The sequence below is a fragment of the Neovison vison genome, chromosome 6 (assembly GCF_020171115.1).
Source record: "Neovison vison isolate M4711 chromosome 6, ASM_NN_V1, whole genome shotgun sequence".
NCBI classification, from domain to species: Eukaryota; Metazoa; Chordata; class Mammalia; order Carnivora; family Mustelidae; genus Neogale; species Neogale vison.
In genome coordinates this window covers 203315519-203328306 of record NC_058096.1, presented here as the reverse complement: position 1 = coordinate 203328306, position 12788 = coordinate 203315519, and the positions used below count along the sequence as shown (strand labels likewise).

At 54.0% G+C, this 12788-nt stretch overlaps 1 protein-coding gene across 1 annotated transcript; it reads left to right on the top strand.

Annotated features, from left to right (window-relative positions):
* The first annotated feature begins 4810 nt into the window (after positions 1-4810).
* On the top strand, positions 4811-9568 carry PPM1M (protein phosphatase, Mg2+/Mn2+ dependent 1M). Its single transcript, XM_044253448.1, has 10 exons — positions 4811-5034; positions 5760-5883; positions 6025-6279; positions 6725-6837; positions 7174-7258; positions 7361-7479; positions 7644-7707; positions 7939-8046; positions 8156-8304; positions 8643-9568. Exons 1-10 carry the CDS (start codon positions 4811-4813, stop codon positions 8785-8787), a joined length of 1386 nt encoding a protein of 461 aa, XP_044109383.1. The 3' UTR covers positions 8788-9568.
* Positions 9569-12788: the final 3220 nt, after the last annotated feature.

Genomic DNA, 12788 nt, shown 5'->3' with positions numbered 1-12788 from the left:
GAGCAAATCGGTGCAACCTTCATGTAGGCAATATCTACAAAACTGTGAACATGCATGCTCCCCTCCTTTTATGACTTGAGGTGAAATACACATAACGTAAAATTAACCAGGGCACCTGGATGGCTCAGTCAGTTGAGCGTCTGCCTTTGGCTCAGGTCATGATCTCAGGATCCTAGGATGGAGCCCCATCCCCTGCTCCCTGCTCAGTGGGGAGCCTGCTTCTTCCTCTCCCTCTGCCTCTCCCCCTGCTTGTGCGCTCTGTCAAGTAAATAAAATCTTTTTTAAAAAATTAACCATCTTAAAGTGATCAAGTCAGTACATTCACTATGTTGTACAACCACCATCTCTAGTTCTAAAACATTTTCATCACTCGGAAAGAAAACGGTATTCATCAAGCAGTTACTCCCCGTTCCTCCCTCCTCCAGCCTCTGGCCACCTGCAGTCTGCTTTCTGTTTCCATGGACTGACTTATTCTGGATATTTCATTTGAATGGAAAGATAAAACGCAAGACCTTTTTTTTTTTTTTTTTAAAGATTTTATTTATTTATTTGAGAGAGAGAGACAGTGAGAGAGAGCATGAGTGAGGAGAAGGTCAGAGAGCGAAGCAGACTCCCCATGGAGCTGGGAGCCTGATGTGGGACTCGATCCCGGGACTCCAGGATCACGCCCTGAGCCGGAGGCAGTCGTCCAACCAACTGCGCCACCCAGGCGTCCCCGCATATCTGGCTTTTTTCACTTAGCATAATGCTCATCTACATTGTGGCATACGACAGTACTTGGGTTTTTTTAATAGCTGAATAATGTTCCATTGCCTGTGTATTCCACAGTTTGCTTATCCATTTGTCCATGACGTTTTTGTCATTTCCACCTTTGGGCTATTGTGAATAATGCTAGTATGAACAACGCAGATGCCTTTGGCCCAACAGTTCCATTACTAGGAACTGATCCTACCAATATGCTCTCACAAAAAAAATGTAAAGCAAATAACTAAAAACCAGCTGAATGTCCACCACTGAGAGGCTAGCTATCTAAAATCTGCATTTTTGCAGAGACTACTCTGTAGCCTTAACAATAAGGCAGCTCTTCAAGGACTAATACTAAAAGAACTATCTTCTATGAAAAAGTCAGGTGTGGCTCATGGTATAGAGTACACTATCACTCGTGTAAAGAAAAGGAGGGGAGGAAGAAAGATTTTACATATATGTAATTGTAAAATTATTTAAAGTGAGATATAATTGACATATCACATTGTATCAGTTTTAGGTGTACAACGTGATTTAATATTTGTATATTTCATGAAACAATTACAGTAAGTTTAGTTAACATCCATCACTATGGGAGTTACAACTTGTGTTGAGAACTTTTAAGATCTGCTCTCTTATCAACTTTCAGACGTGCAATACAGCAGTGTTAACTATAGTCACCAAGCTATAGATTACATTCCCAGAATTTACTTACCTTATAACTGGAAGTTTGTATCTTTTGACCAACTTCCTCCCATTTTGCCAAACCCCGCCCTCAACCTCTGACAACCAACAATCTGTCCTCTGTGTCTATGAATTTGGGATTTGTTTGTTTAGATTCCATTTACAAGTGAGATTACACAGTGTTTATCTTTTTTTCCAGACTTATTTCATTTAGCATGATGCACTCATGGTCCATTTGTGTTGTTGCAAATGGCGGAATTCCCTTTGTTTTATGGCTGAGTAATATCCGTGCATGCACACATGTGCGCATGTGCACTCTGCACTGTCTTCATCCATTCATCCCTCAGTGGACACTGATTGTTTCCATGTCTTAGCTATTGTAAATAATGCTGACGTGAACATGAAGGTGCCCATGGTTTCAAGATGTTGATTTCACTTTCTTTGGATAAATACCCAGAAGTGAAGTTGCTGGATCATAGGGTTCTATTTTTAACTTTGAGGAACCTCCATACTGTTTTCCACAGTGGCTGCAACCCATTTACAATCCTACCAACAGTGCACAAGAATTCCCCCACATCCTCGCCAACACTCATTATTTCTTGTCTTAAGGCAGTTTTTTATTTTATTTTGCTTGAATTTGCACAGAATATCTGGCATCTCTGGAAGGATCTGCAAGAAACTAGTAGTACTGGATGTCTCCCGGGAGAGGAACTGCATGGCCAGGGAGGAGATGGGGTTGTGCGTGGAGACTTGTTACTAAATACACTTTCATACCTTTTGAATTTGGGGTTTTTTTAAAGGCCCTTCCCCCCCAAAGTAATCTCTATGCCCAGTTTGGGACTTGAGCTCATGACCCTGAGATGGAGTGTAGCATATTCTACTGAGCCAGTCAGGCACCCCATCTTTGAAATTTTGAGTTGTGGGACTCAACAAAAACTATTCTCATTGTGAGGGGGAAAAAAATGTAGCATAAAAATCTTTTTCTTTTAAACTTGCTCCTCCCCACCCCCGTCCCCCACATGCTGGCTGAGTTAGCTGAGGAGAGGCATCTGGCCAGGAGCTGGGGCAAGCTTGGGTTCATCTGAACAGTTGGGAGAAGGGTGTTGCCGGAGGGGGGGGAGGATTTGCATGGCCCCCAGGATGGGCTCAGCCTAGGAATGAAGAGAGACCCACCCCAAGGAACCTCGCCTACAATTTCAGACAATAGAGATGGGAGTGCCTGGAAATTTCTGGAGAAAGAAAAAGGCAAACGGCCAATCCAAAAGTCTGGGAATGAGAGGGGCACTGGATTGTAGAAGCAGCAATAATCAAAAGACAATGAAGAGAGAAGTCAGAATTCTGAAACAAAGTATCAGTAAAAGCAAAGGCTTTTGCCCCATGATGGGTGTAGAGCTTACTTTAAAGTGGGGTGGGGCATGGCTTTTGAGACAAACCTTTTCAGACTTGCAAGGACCCAGGGAATTACCTTCCAGTCATCCTTTCTTGGAAAGTTGTTAGAGGATGTGCTTCAGCAAAATGAGGTAGAAAACTAAGATAGTCAGGTTTGGGATCCAAACAAGAGTAGAGGCCGGAGGAGCCTCTGTGGCACTGACAGAACACTCAGGCCACCTTGGAATAGGGAGGACGGGACCACCATAGGACTCCACAGCTATACTGAGCAACAGACCACCTCTGCCACCCAGAGCTTCTCTGAATAGACTTGAGAGGATCAGATTCATCCCACCCAGGGAAGCCCAAGACAGTGGGTTGGAGCTTGTGTCATTTTAGATTTTAAAACCCTCTGAGCCATTAGCTGGCGGGGGAAAGGAGGTCTGCCTCCTCAGGTAGGTCTGCCCCACCCTGGGTCCCTGGTCCCCGGTCTTTCTGTTCCAATGATAGGCCATAGCTCAGGTGTCCTCTAGAAAGCTTTTTCTGACTTTTCCCCACCCCCTTGCCAGCTGGACCAAGCACCATCCATCAGGACTTCACCACCAGAGCAGGGGAGCCCATCTCCATTAGTGCTGTATGCCTGCCCCCAGTGTGGGGCCCCGGTGCACACGGTGGGGTCAGTAAGTTAGCCCCCAGGCTGCTCTGGACTGGAGTCATCTGAGGGAGGGGACATGAGACACAGCTTCCTGTCTCAAGAACAGCCCTCCCTGGGCAGGGGAACCCCCCAGTGAGGCAGGGCTGGCACCCAGAGAAGTAGGGCCTTGTGAACCTGTATGTTCCAGGCTTAGCCGTGGAGGCAAAGGAAGGGACTCCTCCTGGAGCCCTCCCCGGGGACCCTGGGCTAAGGGGCTCAGGGACTTTGAGGTAGCAAGCCTGCCTTTCTGGAGGCGGAAAGGGGAAGAGAAATCCTCTGGGGGCGGGGGGAGGTTCTGAGTCAGCTGAACTGTCATAATGGAAACAGCACACCCTGGGTATCAGGACACTTCTCCTCTGTGGCCTTAGAGACCCCTATGAGACAGAAAGAACCGTCCTGTGCCAGGAGTTGGGCTTAAGTGACAGAAGGGTGACGAAGCCTCTGTTAACAGGCAAGGGAGACACTGCTGCTGACCCCACCGTGACAGCTGGTCAGCGGGGAAGAGACTGCAACATCTCTCCTCCAGCAAAGATGAAAGTCTTTCACTTCCTTAGTTCCAAGTCTGCACTCAGGTTGAAGCCTTTTGGGGACCACGAGTTCCCTTTGTCCACCAGCCAGTGAAGAGCCTGCTGTCTGTCCACAGAGGATATCTTGACTAGGGGGGAGGGGGAAGTCATTTGAGAGGCTGTCCCCTAACTGGGGAGCGGCCTCCCGCGATGAGAAAGGCCAGGGTGACCACCAAGGCCCATCTGGGGGCGGGAGGTGACAGACTACGGGGGTGGTGAATGAAGGCCACCTGGGAGAACCCAGTGCTCTGAGACTTACTCAACGCCTCAGTGTGACACCTCCAAGCACATCCTGTTCCCATCTTCCCCTTGCGCAAGGCTGGGGCCCAGCAGGAGGAGGCCAGAGGCTCTGCTGCGCGGGGCGGGGGACGGCTTGGACGCCCCGGCTGCCTTCGTTCGACCCGGTCAATTCGCTGGGTCGGGGGTGGCCAGGAGGGCCTTTCCCGTGGCCAGGGCCAGCGCCCCCCGCGTGTGCAGCCGCACCCGGCCTGCTCCGGCGGGTGTGTGACGCGGGCAAGCCACTTGGCTTCTCGAGGCCTGTTTTCTTGCCCGTGAAGTGGGCTTGACAACAGCCTCGGCTTCTCGCGGCAGTGACGAGGCTCAGCAGTCCCGGGGGCGCCCAGGCCGCGCGCGCACTCCCCGCGGGAGGCCGGAGTTTGGGGGCGTCACCGCCCCGCCCCCGGCCCCGCCCCCGGTCCCGGCCCGCTTCCTCCTCCCGCCCCGCGCCCCGCGGGCAGCCCCCTGCCGCCGCGCCATGTCCGCGGGCTGGTTCCGGCGCCGCTTTCTGCCGGGGGGTCCGCTCCCCGCACCGCGGCCCCCCCGGCCGCGCGCTAGCCCAGTGCCCTACCGGCGGCCCCGTTTTCTGCGCGGCTCGGGCTCGGGCCCCGGCCCCGCCGACGGCCCGCGCAGACCGGACGCCCGGCCTGTGCGCAGCCCGGCGCGGGGCCGCGCGCTGCCCTGGAATGCAGGCTACGCCGAGTGAGTGCCCCGCCCCGGGAGCCCACCCCCGCCCCTCGGATCCCTACTGCCGTCCCTCGGGCTCCCCCACCCCGCCCCTCGGGTTCCTTCCCGCCCCGGCCCTGCTGGGTCAGCCCCAGAGCCGGGACCAACCTGGAAAATAGCCTAAGCTGAGCGAGTGCCCCCACCCCCGGCCTATGGATAGCTCCCTCCTGTCCTCATCTGGGACTCTTGACAGCCTCCTCCCCCGCCCCACCCTTTTCTTTTGAACTCCGGCCTCCCTCAGAGAGGCTTGCGACTTGGGAAGGACCTGCACCTCTGGGGCTTCCAGGATGAGGCAGGGACACTGGACAGAGTTCCAGCACTGTGGGCCTTGGAGGTACCCCTCACCGGCAGGCATGCATCTCACCCTGGGTTGTGGCCTGTGCTGTTTGGGACTGCAAATCTGGCTGAGATGGGGCGGAGGATAGGCAAAGGAGCTCAGATCTCCCCAAGCAGCAGCCCCCCTCACTTCCCAGCCCAGGTCATCGGGTAGTCTCCCAGGCGATCTGGGCCCCAGAGTTTTGCCTTAGTCTGAGGTTACTGATCAGTTCGGAAACTTAACACTGTCCAGGTGCCTGTCAGGGGCAGCATGGGGTCTGCTGCCTCAGAGGTAGGGCTGGCTCCTTCTGTGTACCAGCTCTGGTCTCTGCCCATGGGGACATGGGTGTGCCCCTGAAGGGTCACTGGTCACTTACCGGCCTCAGGATCATCAATGCAGAGAAATCTGAGTTCAATGAGGATCAGGCGGCCTGTGGGCAGCTGTGCATACGGAGATGTGAATTTGGGGCCGAAGAGGACCAGGAGTGGCTGGCCCTGTGCTCAGAGGAGGTGAGTGCAGCTGGGCCTATGCCCATCTTACAGGCTGGGACCAGGACTGCAAGTTGAGGTTCTTGCTCTAGTGTCCCACTCTGGGCCGGGGGACAACTGGCGAAGCCAGGCAGAGCCTGATGCCAAGCCCTTCCGGCACAGCTCCTGACAGGTCATTACTGGGCCCTGTTTGATGGGCACGGCGGTCCGGCCGCGGCCATCCTGGCTGCCAACACCCTGCACTCCTGCCTGCGCCGGCAGCTGGAGGCCGTGGTGGAGGGTGTAGTGGCCACTCGGCCCCCCATGCACCTCAGCGGCCATTGCGTCTGCACCAGTGATCCCCAGTTTGTGGAAGAAAAGGGCATTAGGGCAGAAGACTTGGTGATTGGGGCTCTGGAGAGTGCCTTCCAGGAATGTGTGAGTGTGGCCTTTGCCTGGGGAAGGGTCCAGGGACCTGAGGGGCATCCCTGCCCACAGCAGTGGTTTCCTGGGATCTTTGCACTGGGAGGACAGGATGGGGTTGGCTTGTTAGTAGTGATCATCGCTATCATCATAAGCCCTCCCATTTATCCAGTTGTCTGGTACGCGCCGGGGGCTTTTGCGTGCCCCATACCTCGTGCACCCCTCTGGTCCTTCTTGGTGCAGGGGTAGCTTTCCCTTCCTCAGTTCTGATTAGGACTTCCCTCCCTCCCAGGGGATACACCTAGATCCTCTGACCACAAGGATCCTGGAGTCAGAGCTAGACCTTGCGTGGGGACCAACAGGCTTGCTGGTGGGGAAGTGAACTCTGGGGTGGGGATTGGGGACAGAGTGGTGTGATGGCAGTGCCGGCAGCAGCTCAGGTGGCTTCGGTTTGCCCCAGGATGAGGTGATCGGGCGGGAGCTGGAGGCCTCGGGCCAGGTGGGCGGCTGCACAGCCCTGGTGGCTGTGTCCCTGCAGGGAAAGCTGTATGTGGCCAATGCTGGGGACAGCAGGTAAGAGCCAGAGGGTAGGCAGGGCGGGACGGGCAGGCGGGCACCAGAGGCACGGGGCACAGTGAAAGGGGGCTGGAAGTGGAGGGATGGAAATGGGGACTGATTGGCTGAGTTGCTTACGTACCTGGTGTGTCATCTGAGTGGACAGCAGAAGCCAGGGAGGGCAGGAGGCCTGAGCCTTTATTCTTCAGGCTGTAGGTAGTCATGGGGGCTTTGAGCAAGAGATTGGCATAGGCAGAGCTGGTCCCTGGTGGCTGGAGGAGGGGCCAACAGGATGGAGGCCATGAACGAGGGCGGAGTCTGCCCCACAGACCTCTCTTTGTCAACCCCATCTAGGGCCATATTGGTACGAAAAGATGAGGTCCGGCCCCTGAGCTCTGAGTTCACCCCAGAGACTGAGCGGCAGCGGATCCAGCAGCTGGTAGGTGTCTTGCAGAGGGAGGCTGTGGAGCCCCAACTTGTGAGTCCCCAGTCACCAGAGGCCACCAGAGAGCCTGATCTGTGCCTGGCCTCCCTACCCGAGGCCTTTGTCTACCCCGAGCTTCTGGCTGGTGAGTTCACCCGACTGGAGTTCCCTCGGCGACTGAAGGGTGATGACTTGGGGCAGAAGGTTTTGTTCCGGGATCACCACATGAGGGGCTGGTGAGCGAGTTGGGCTTGGGAGACAGTGGGGAGAGCCCTGGTGTCCAGGCCCAGTGTGTGGACTTGGGGCTGTCCTCTTTCAGCCTAGGCAGGGTGGGCTCTGTGGTGCGGGGAGGTGAGGGGGTGGGTGGGGCCTGGGTTGATGCTGGGTCTGACCCTGGTAGGAGCTACAAGTGTGTGGAGAAGTCGGATCTCAAGTACCCACTGATCCATGGGCAGGGTAGGCAGGTCAGTGAATGGCCCCCTCTTAAGAACCCCTCTTAAATTGCTTCCTGGAGAGGGGGGAGCTCCCTTCTTCCTTGTTGGGTGGACTGTAGCTGGGGTCACGGGGTTTGCCCCAAGGCTACAGGATGTCTGTCCCTCAACCCAGGGCACCTGAGGGCCACAGTGCGCTTCTGCGTGCTTTATTTGCACATTTGACAGCAAACAGCTGTCACCTCACGTCTCCCTTGTCCCCAGGCTCGGTTACTGGGAACATTGGCCGTCTCCCGGGGCCTGGGAGACCATCAGCTCAGAGTCCTGGACACAAACATTCAGCTTAAGCCCTTCTTGCTCTCTGTCCCACAGGTGAGTGGCCCACAGTCCACACCAGCTTCCGTCTGCCCAGAAAGGCAGACGAGGAGGCTGGCGGGAGCAGGGAAGGGAGTGCTGAGGGACCCTCAGGCTTAACTTGCAGGTAACCGTACTGGATGTGGACCAACTGGAGCTACAGGAGGAGGATGTGGTTGTCATGGCAACTGATGGTCTCTGGGATGTCCTGTCCAATGAGCAGGTGGCACAGCTAGTGCGGAGCTTCCTCCCTGGCAACCGAGAGGACCCACACAGGTACTGTAGCTTCAGCGACACCAGGAAGTAGTTGTGGCCGAGAAGACAGCGCTGGTGATGAACCTGGCTCAGGACAGGTGGTCAGGAGCAGAGAGGGCTATCTCAAACTTCTGGGGGGTGATGGTGGGTCCCCAAAATCTCTGGGTTCAGAAATCCCCAGGACCAAAATCTCCATGGTCCAGTCTGTGGCCATCCCATGCTTGTGGCCTTGCCTGGCCCCACAGCTGGACTGCATTGTTTGGGTCCCCACATGTCCAGCCGTATGCAAGTTCTCCCTGAGGGGTGCCCTTGCCTCTCTGCTCTGGCTCCAAAGTGCATCCGTAGGATGATTCCCACAGGTTCTCGGAGCTGGCCCAAATGCTGATACACAGCACACAGGGAAAGGACGACAGTCCCACAGGAGAAGGGCAGGTGTCCTACGATGACATCTCGGTGTTCGTGATTCCCTTGCACAACCAGGGCCAGAGGAGCGATGGCCACTGAGGATTCAGACACTATACCCCAGAACCACTCTGGGGCCGAGTATAGTCCGGGCATCCCTCCATCAGTCAACAGCAGGCCTACCTGCCCTGCCCCAGACACGATGGGTTGATCCCACACCCCAGCCCATCTCAAGGAGAGCATTTACAGCCAGCAGTCAGAGCTGGAAGAGTACGGAGAGCCCTGCTCCCCAGGTCCCTCTTCAGGCAGGAAGGGCAAGAGCACAGTTATCAGGAACCTCCCTTTACAACGTAGGAAACCCATGTGGGGCTCCTCTGACAGGGTCTTTGCAACTCAACGTTATTCCCAGATGGGGACAGCCGGACTAAGGGCGCTGGCCATGAATGGTAGGAGGGGCAGAAGAGCCTGTTTGAATCTAGGTCTCCAACCCATGAATGTCAGAGTATTTACTCAATAACCTCCAAAGCCTATGGAGGGTGCCTTATGGGAAGCTGTGGGTAGCCTCCTGTCTGCTCAACAGCCATCTTAAATCAGCCCCTTGAGAGACCAGCCCAGGTCCTGTCCGGCTCCCCTCTGCCACTGGAGGTGAGGCCCAGGCCCAGGTGCTAAAGGTGGGGCAGAATATAAAGAGGCAAGAGGAGCCCCCCAGTTTGCTAAGCCGGGAATGTCCCTGATAACTCCCTCCTGGCCCCAGCTCTGCCCCAAGCTGATGTGCCAGCAATGTGGTTTTGTTGCTCCCCGTCCCCTCCCTATTATTAAATGTTTGTGTGCTAAAGAGCTCTTGTGAATCATGAACTGTGGTAAAGCTTGGCATTATAGTACACTTTTTTGCTCATTCTTGTTACTTTCTATACAATCAGTTTTTGCTCCCCCTTGCAAGTCTGCCTATAGTCAGGACTGCATTTTCTCTGAGGGCCTCTCTAGTCATGGGGTGAGCCCCAGTGAGAGAACTGTGGTTCAGGGAACAGAAAAGTCTCTGCCACCATCTGCGGGCCCCTGGGTTGAAGTACCTTCTGGAACATCAACATTAACTTGGTTTTGCATGACGAGTTCAATAAACCAAGAATTAGCTGGAGACAAATCACTCAGTGTTCCAGAGCTTGCTGTCTGATGAACAGCTTAGTTCTCCACCTTCCCCACCAGACTGTCATCACCTAGCACTTGCCAAGGCCCAGGTGGTGGGAGCATTTGTTGAGTTACAAGGCGACCACCTTTATGACCTCAGCCTCACACTCCTACTTTAGTTTACAACGGGGACAAATTCTGTTCAGGCATCTTGCAACCCCAGATGGGGGCCAGGAGGGGCATGGGCTAAGAGGCACCAGAACTGAAGGTAAAACTTACATGTTTATACTATCGGGGAGGTTCTCAAGCCCCCTTTCCTACCCATTAACTCACTTTATTTTTATTTTGTGCCCCCCCCCTTTTCTTTAAGTAAGCTCCATGCCAGTGTGGAGCTTGAACTCATGATCCTGAGATCAAGAGTCACATGTTCTACTGACTTAGCCAGCCAGGAGCCCCTCATTAACTCATTTTAGACTCTCATTTCCTGTACATTCTCCAGGGAAGGGGTAGGGAAAACTACCAAAATTTCTCATTTTTCAGTCCTGTTCCACAGCCCCACAATTCTGGACTTCCGTATGTCCACAGCTAGGTCCTGACACCCCAGGGACCCCTGAAGCACGGGCAGCCTCTCCAGGCCTGCTCCAGTTGGGCAGCTAGCCGAGGCACAGCGCGCCTTACCAGCCTGCAGTTCCACTTCCTGTCTTCAGCAGCCCGGCAGTGTGGGCAGCACCCTGCGCCTGCCTCTCCCCCACATCAACTGCTCAGGCAGCTCACCCTGGCAGCCCACTGCCTGCTCTTGCTCCTCACACAAGGCTGAAGCCCAGGGAGCAGCACAGTGGGTCTCTGGACTGCCTAAGCTACAGGAGTAGCGGCTGCAGGGACCGCCACACTCATCTGCCGTGTCCGTGTGGCTCAGTAGAGCCACGTGATGCGGCAGGCCTCCTCCAGGCTGTGTGGGCCGCCTCCTTGAGCAGTCTGCCAGGAGAACCTATGCGCGGCCTATTGCGCTCACAAGCTGGGATGTTCCCTCCGAGGCTCTTCGTAACCCTTGGCCACCCTCCAATGACCGTGGGCAGAGTGGCAGGCCCGAGGAGGTCTTCTCTGGTTCAAGGGAGCCAAGAAACGGCAGGCAGCTCTGAGGATACTGAGTTAGTGCATGGACTCTAGGAGTTACCAACTCACCAGCCAAGCAAGTGGTTATCAAGCTACTGGCCAGGTCCTCTGCCAGAATAGAGCAGGAGCCTCAAAGAGGCCCCATTCTCCTTGCTCCACGGAAGCCAGGGCCTGGCAGGACAAACTTTATTCCAGCTAGAGGCTGCCAATCTGATCGAGCACTGAGGTAACTAACAATGGGGAATGAAAGGCAGCCTGAGGTACTATGCCAGGTAGTCTGAAAGGCTACTTCGATGCTGGCGCAAGTTGGCTCTTCCCACTCATTTCTGGCCCTGTGGCTGCTTATTAGAGCCTGTGGTTGAGACCCAGGCTGCTACGCGTTGAGGTCTGGGTCTAGGGGTCCTTCCCACCAGCCTCCAGACCTTGGTCACCAGGGAGGGGACAGTCCCAGGGAGCCCGACAATCCATCCACACAGCACTATCATGAGTCCCAGGTGAGTCAGGAGGACTAACAGAAGATAACCCACCCCTCCCTCCAACTCTAAGAACCAGGCAAACAATGCTATAGAAACTCAACAGAGAGGCTACAGCCATAAAATTCTGTTTAAGACTGATAACATGGAAAAAATGTTTATATGTTAAGTACAAAAGGGACATAAAATTGTATATACAGTAGAGTAACAACTATGTAAACACACCAAAAATCTATGCACAGAAATGTCTAGAGGAACATGTAACACCAAAAGATTAACAGTTGTAGCATTTGGGTGGCAAACTGATTCATTTTAAAATTCCCCAAATTTCTTCAATATGCATTAAGTATGATTGCAACAGGGAAGTTTTTTTCCCCTTAAAAAAAATAATAAAAATTAAAAAAAAAGAAAAACAAACAAATAAAACAACACCCACTGGCTGGTGGTTGAGCAGTGCAGTGTCACATACAAATTGGTGGCTTTGGCCTGGACTCTTGAGAGTATGGGTGCGGTCCCTCCTACCTCAGAGAGCTAGGGTACCCCTGGCTCCACTGACAGCACCCCTGCAGCCCCAGCCCCTCTGCCCCCATTATTTCTGCCTTATTCCCACCACATCGTCTCCAGTCACTTCTAGCCTTAGCTGCCCTTGCACACTCAGGAGCCAGCTCTGTAGCCACAGGTCCCTAGAAAGAGGCAGTGCCATGCATATCCCAAAGGATGTGGTACCTCAGCTCTGGACACCAGAAGCTCCATAGAAATCGTCTTCCTTGCTGACGGGCAAGTGGCTGCTGTGGTTACAAGTATGTGAATTATGCAGCCCTTCTTGTAAACCCCCGGTCCCTAGCACTCTCTGAACAGTTACTCTTGCCATGAATTTTCTATCCTGGAGAGCCAGGAGTGGGCAGCAGTAATAGCTCAGATCATCTGGTTTCAAAAAGTCCCTCCACTCTGAGAAGGCAGAGCTACATAGAGTGGGTGGCACTGCAGAGAAGCTGCAGATTCCAGTCTACGTTTTGGAAGATGTATGCCCCTTGCCCTTTAAGTTTTGAGGAACCAGTGAAAAGTAACCGCTAACAAAACGAAACTATAATTGCTAGCAATTCACAGCCTATTCCTGCTGCTGAACAAAAGCAGTTAATGGCTTGCTTCCCCTTAGCAGCTATGGACTCTTGGGTAAGTCATAACCTTGTTGAGCCTGTTTCTCTATCTGCAGGGAACGTGTGACCTGCTTACATGTTTGGGAACTTAGTGAAATAACATGCCACTGGTCCTGCTCTAAGGCGGCCGTGGCAGGGGAAGGAAAGGCCATGAGCCAGCCTTAGCTCATCTCAACCCTGATCAAGACCTCTCCCCCTTCCAAGAGAAGGCAAGGAAAAGAAGCAAGCAGACATA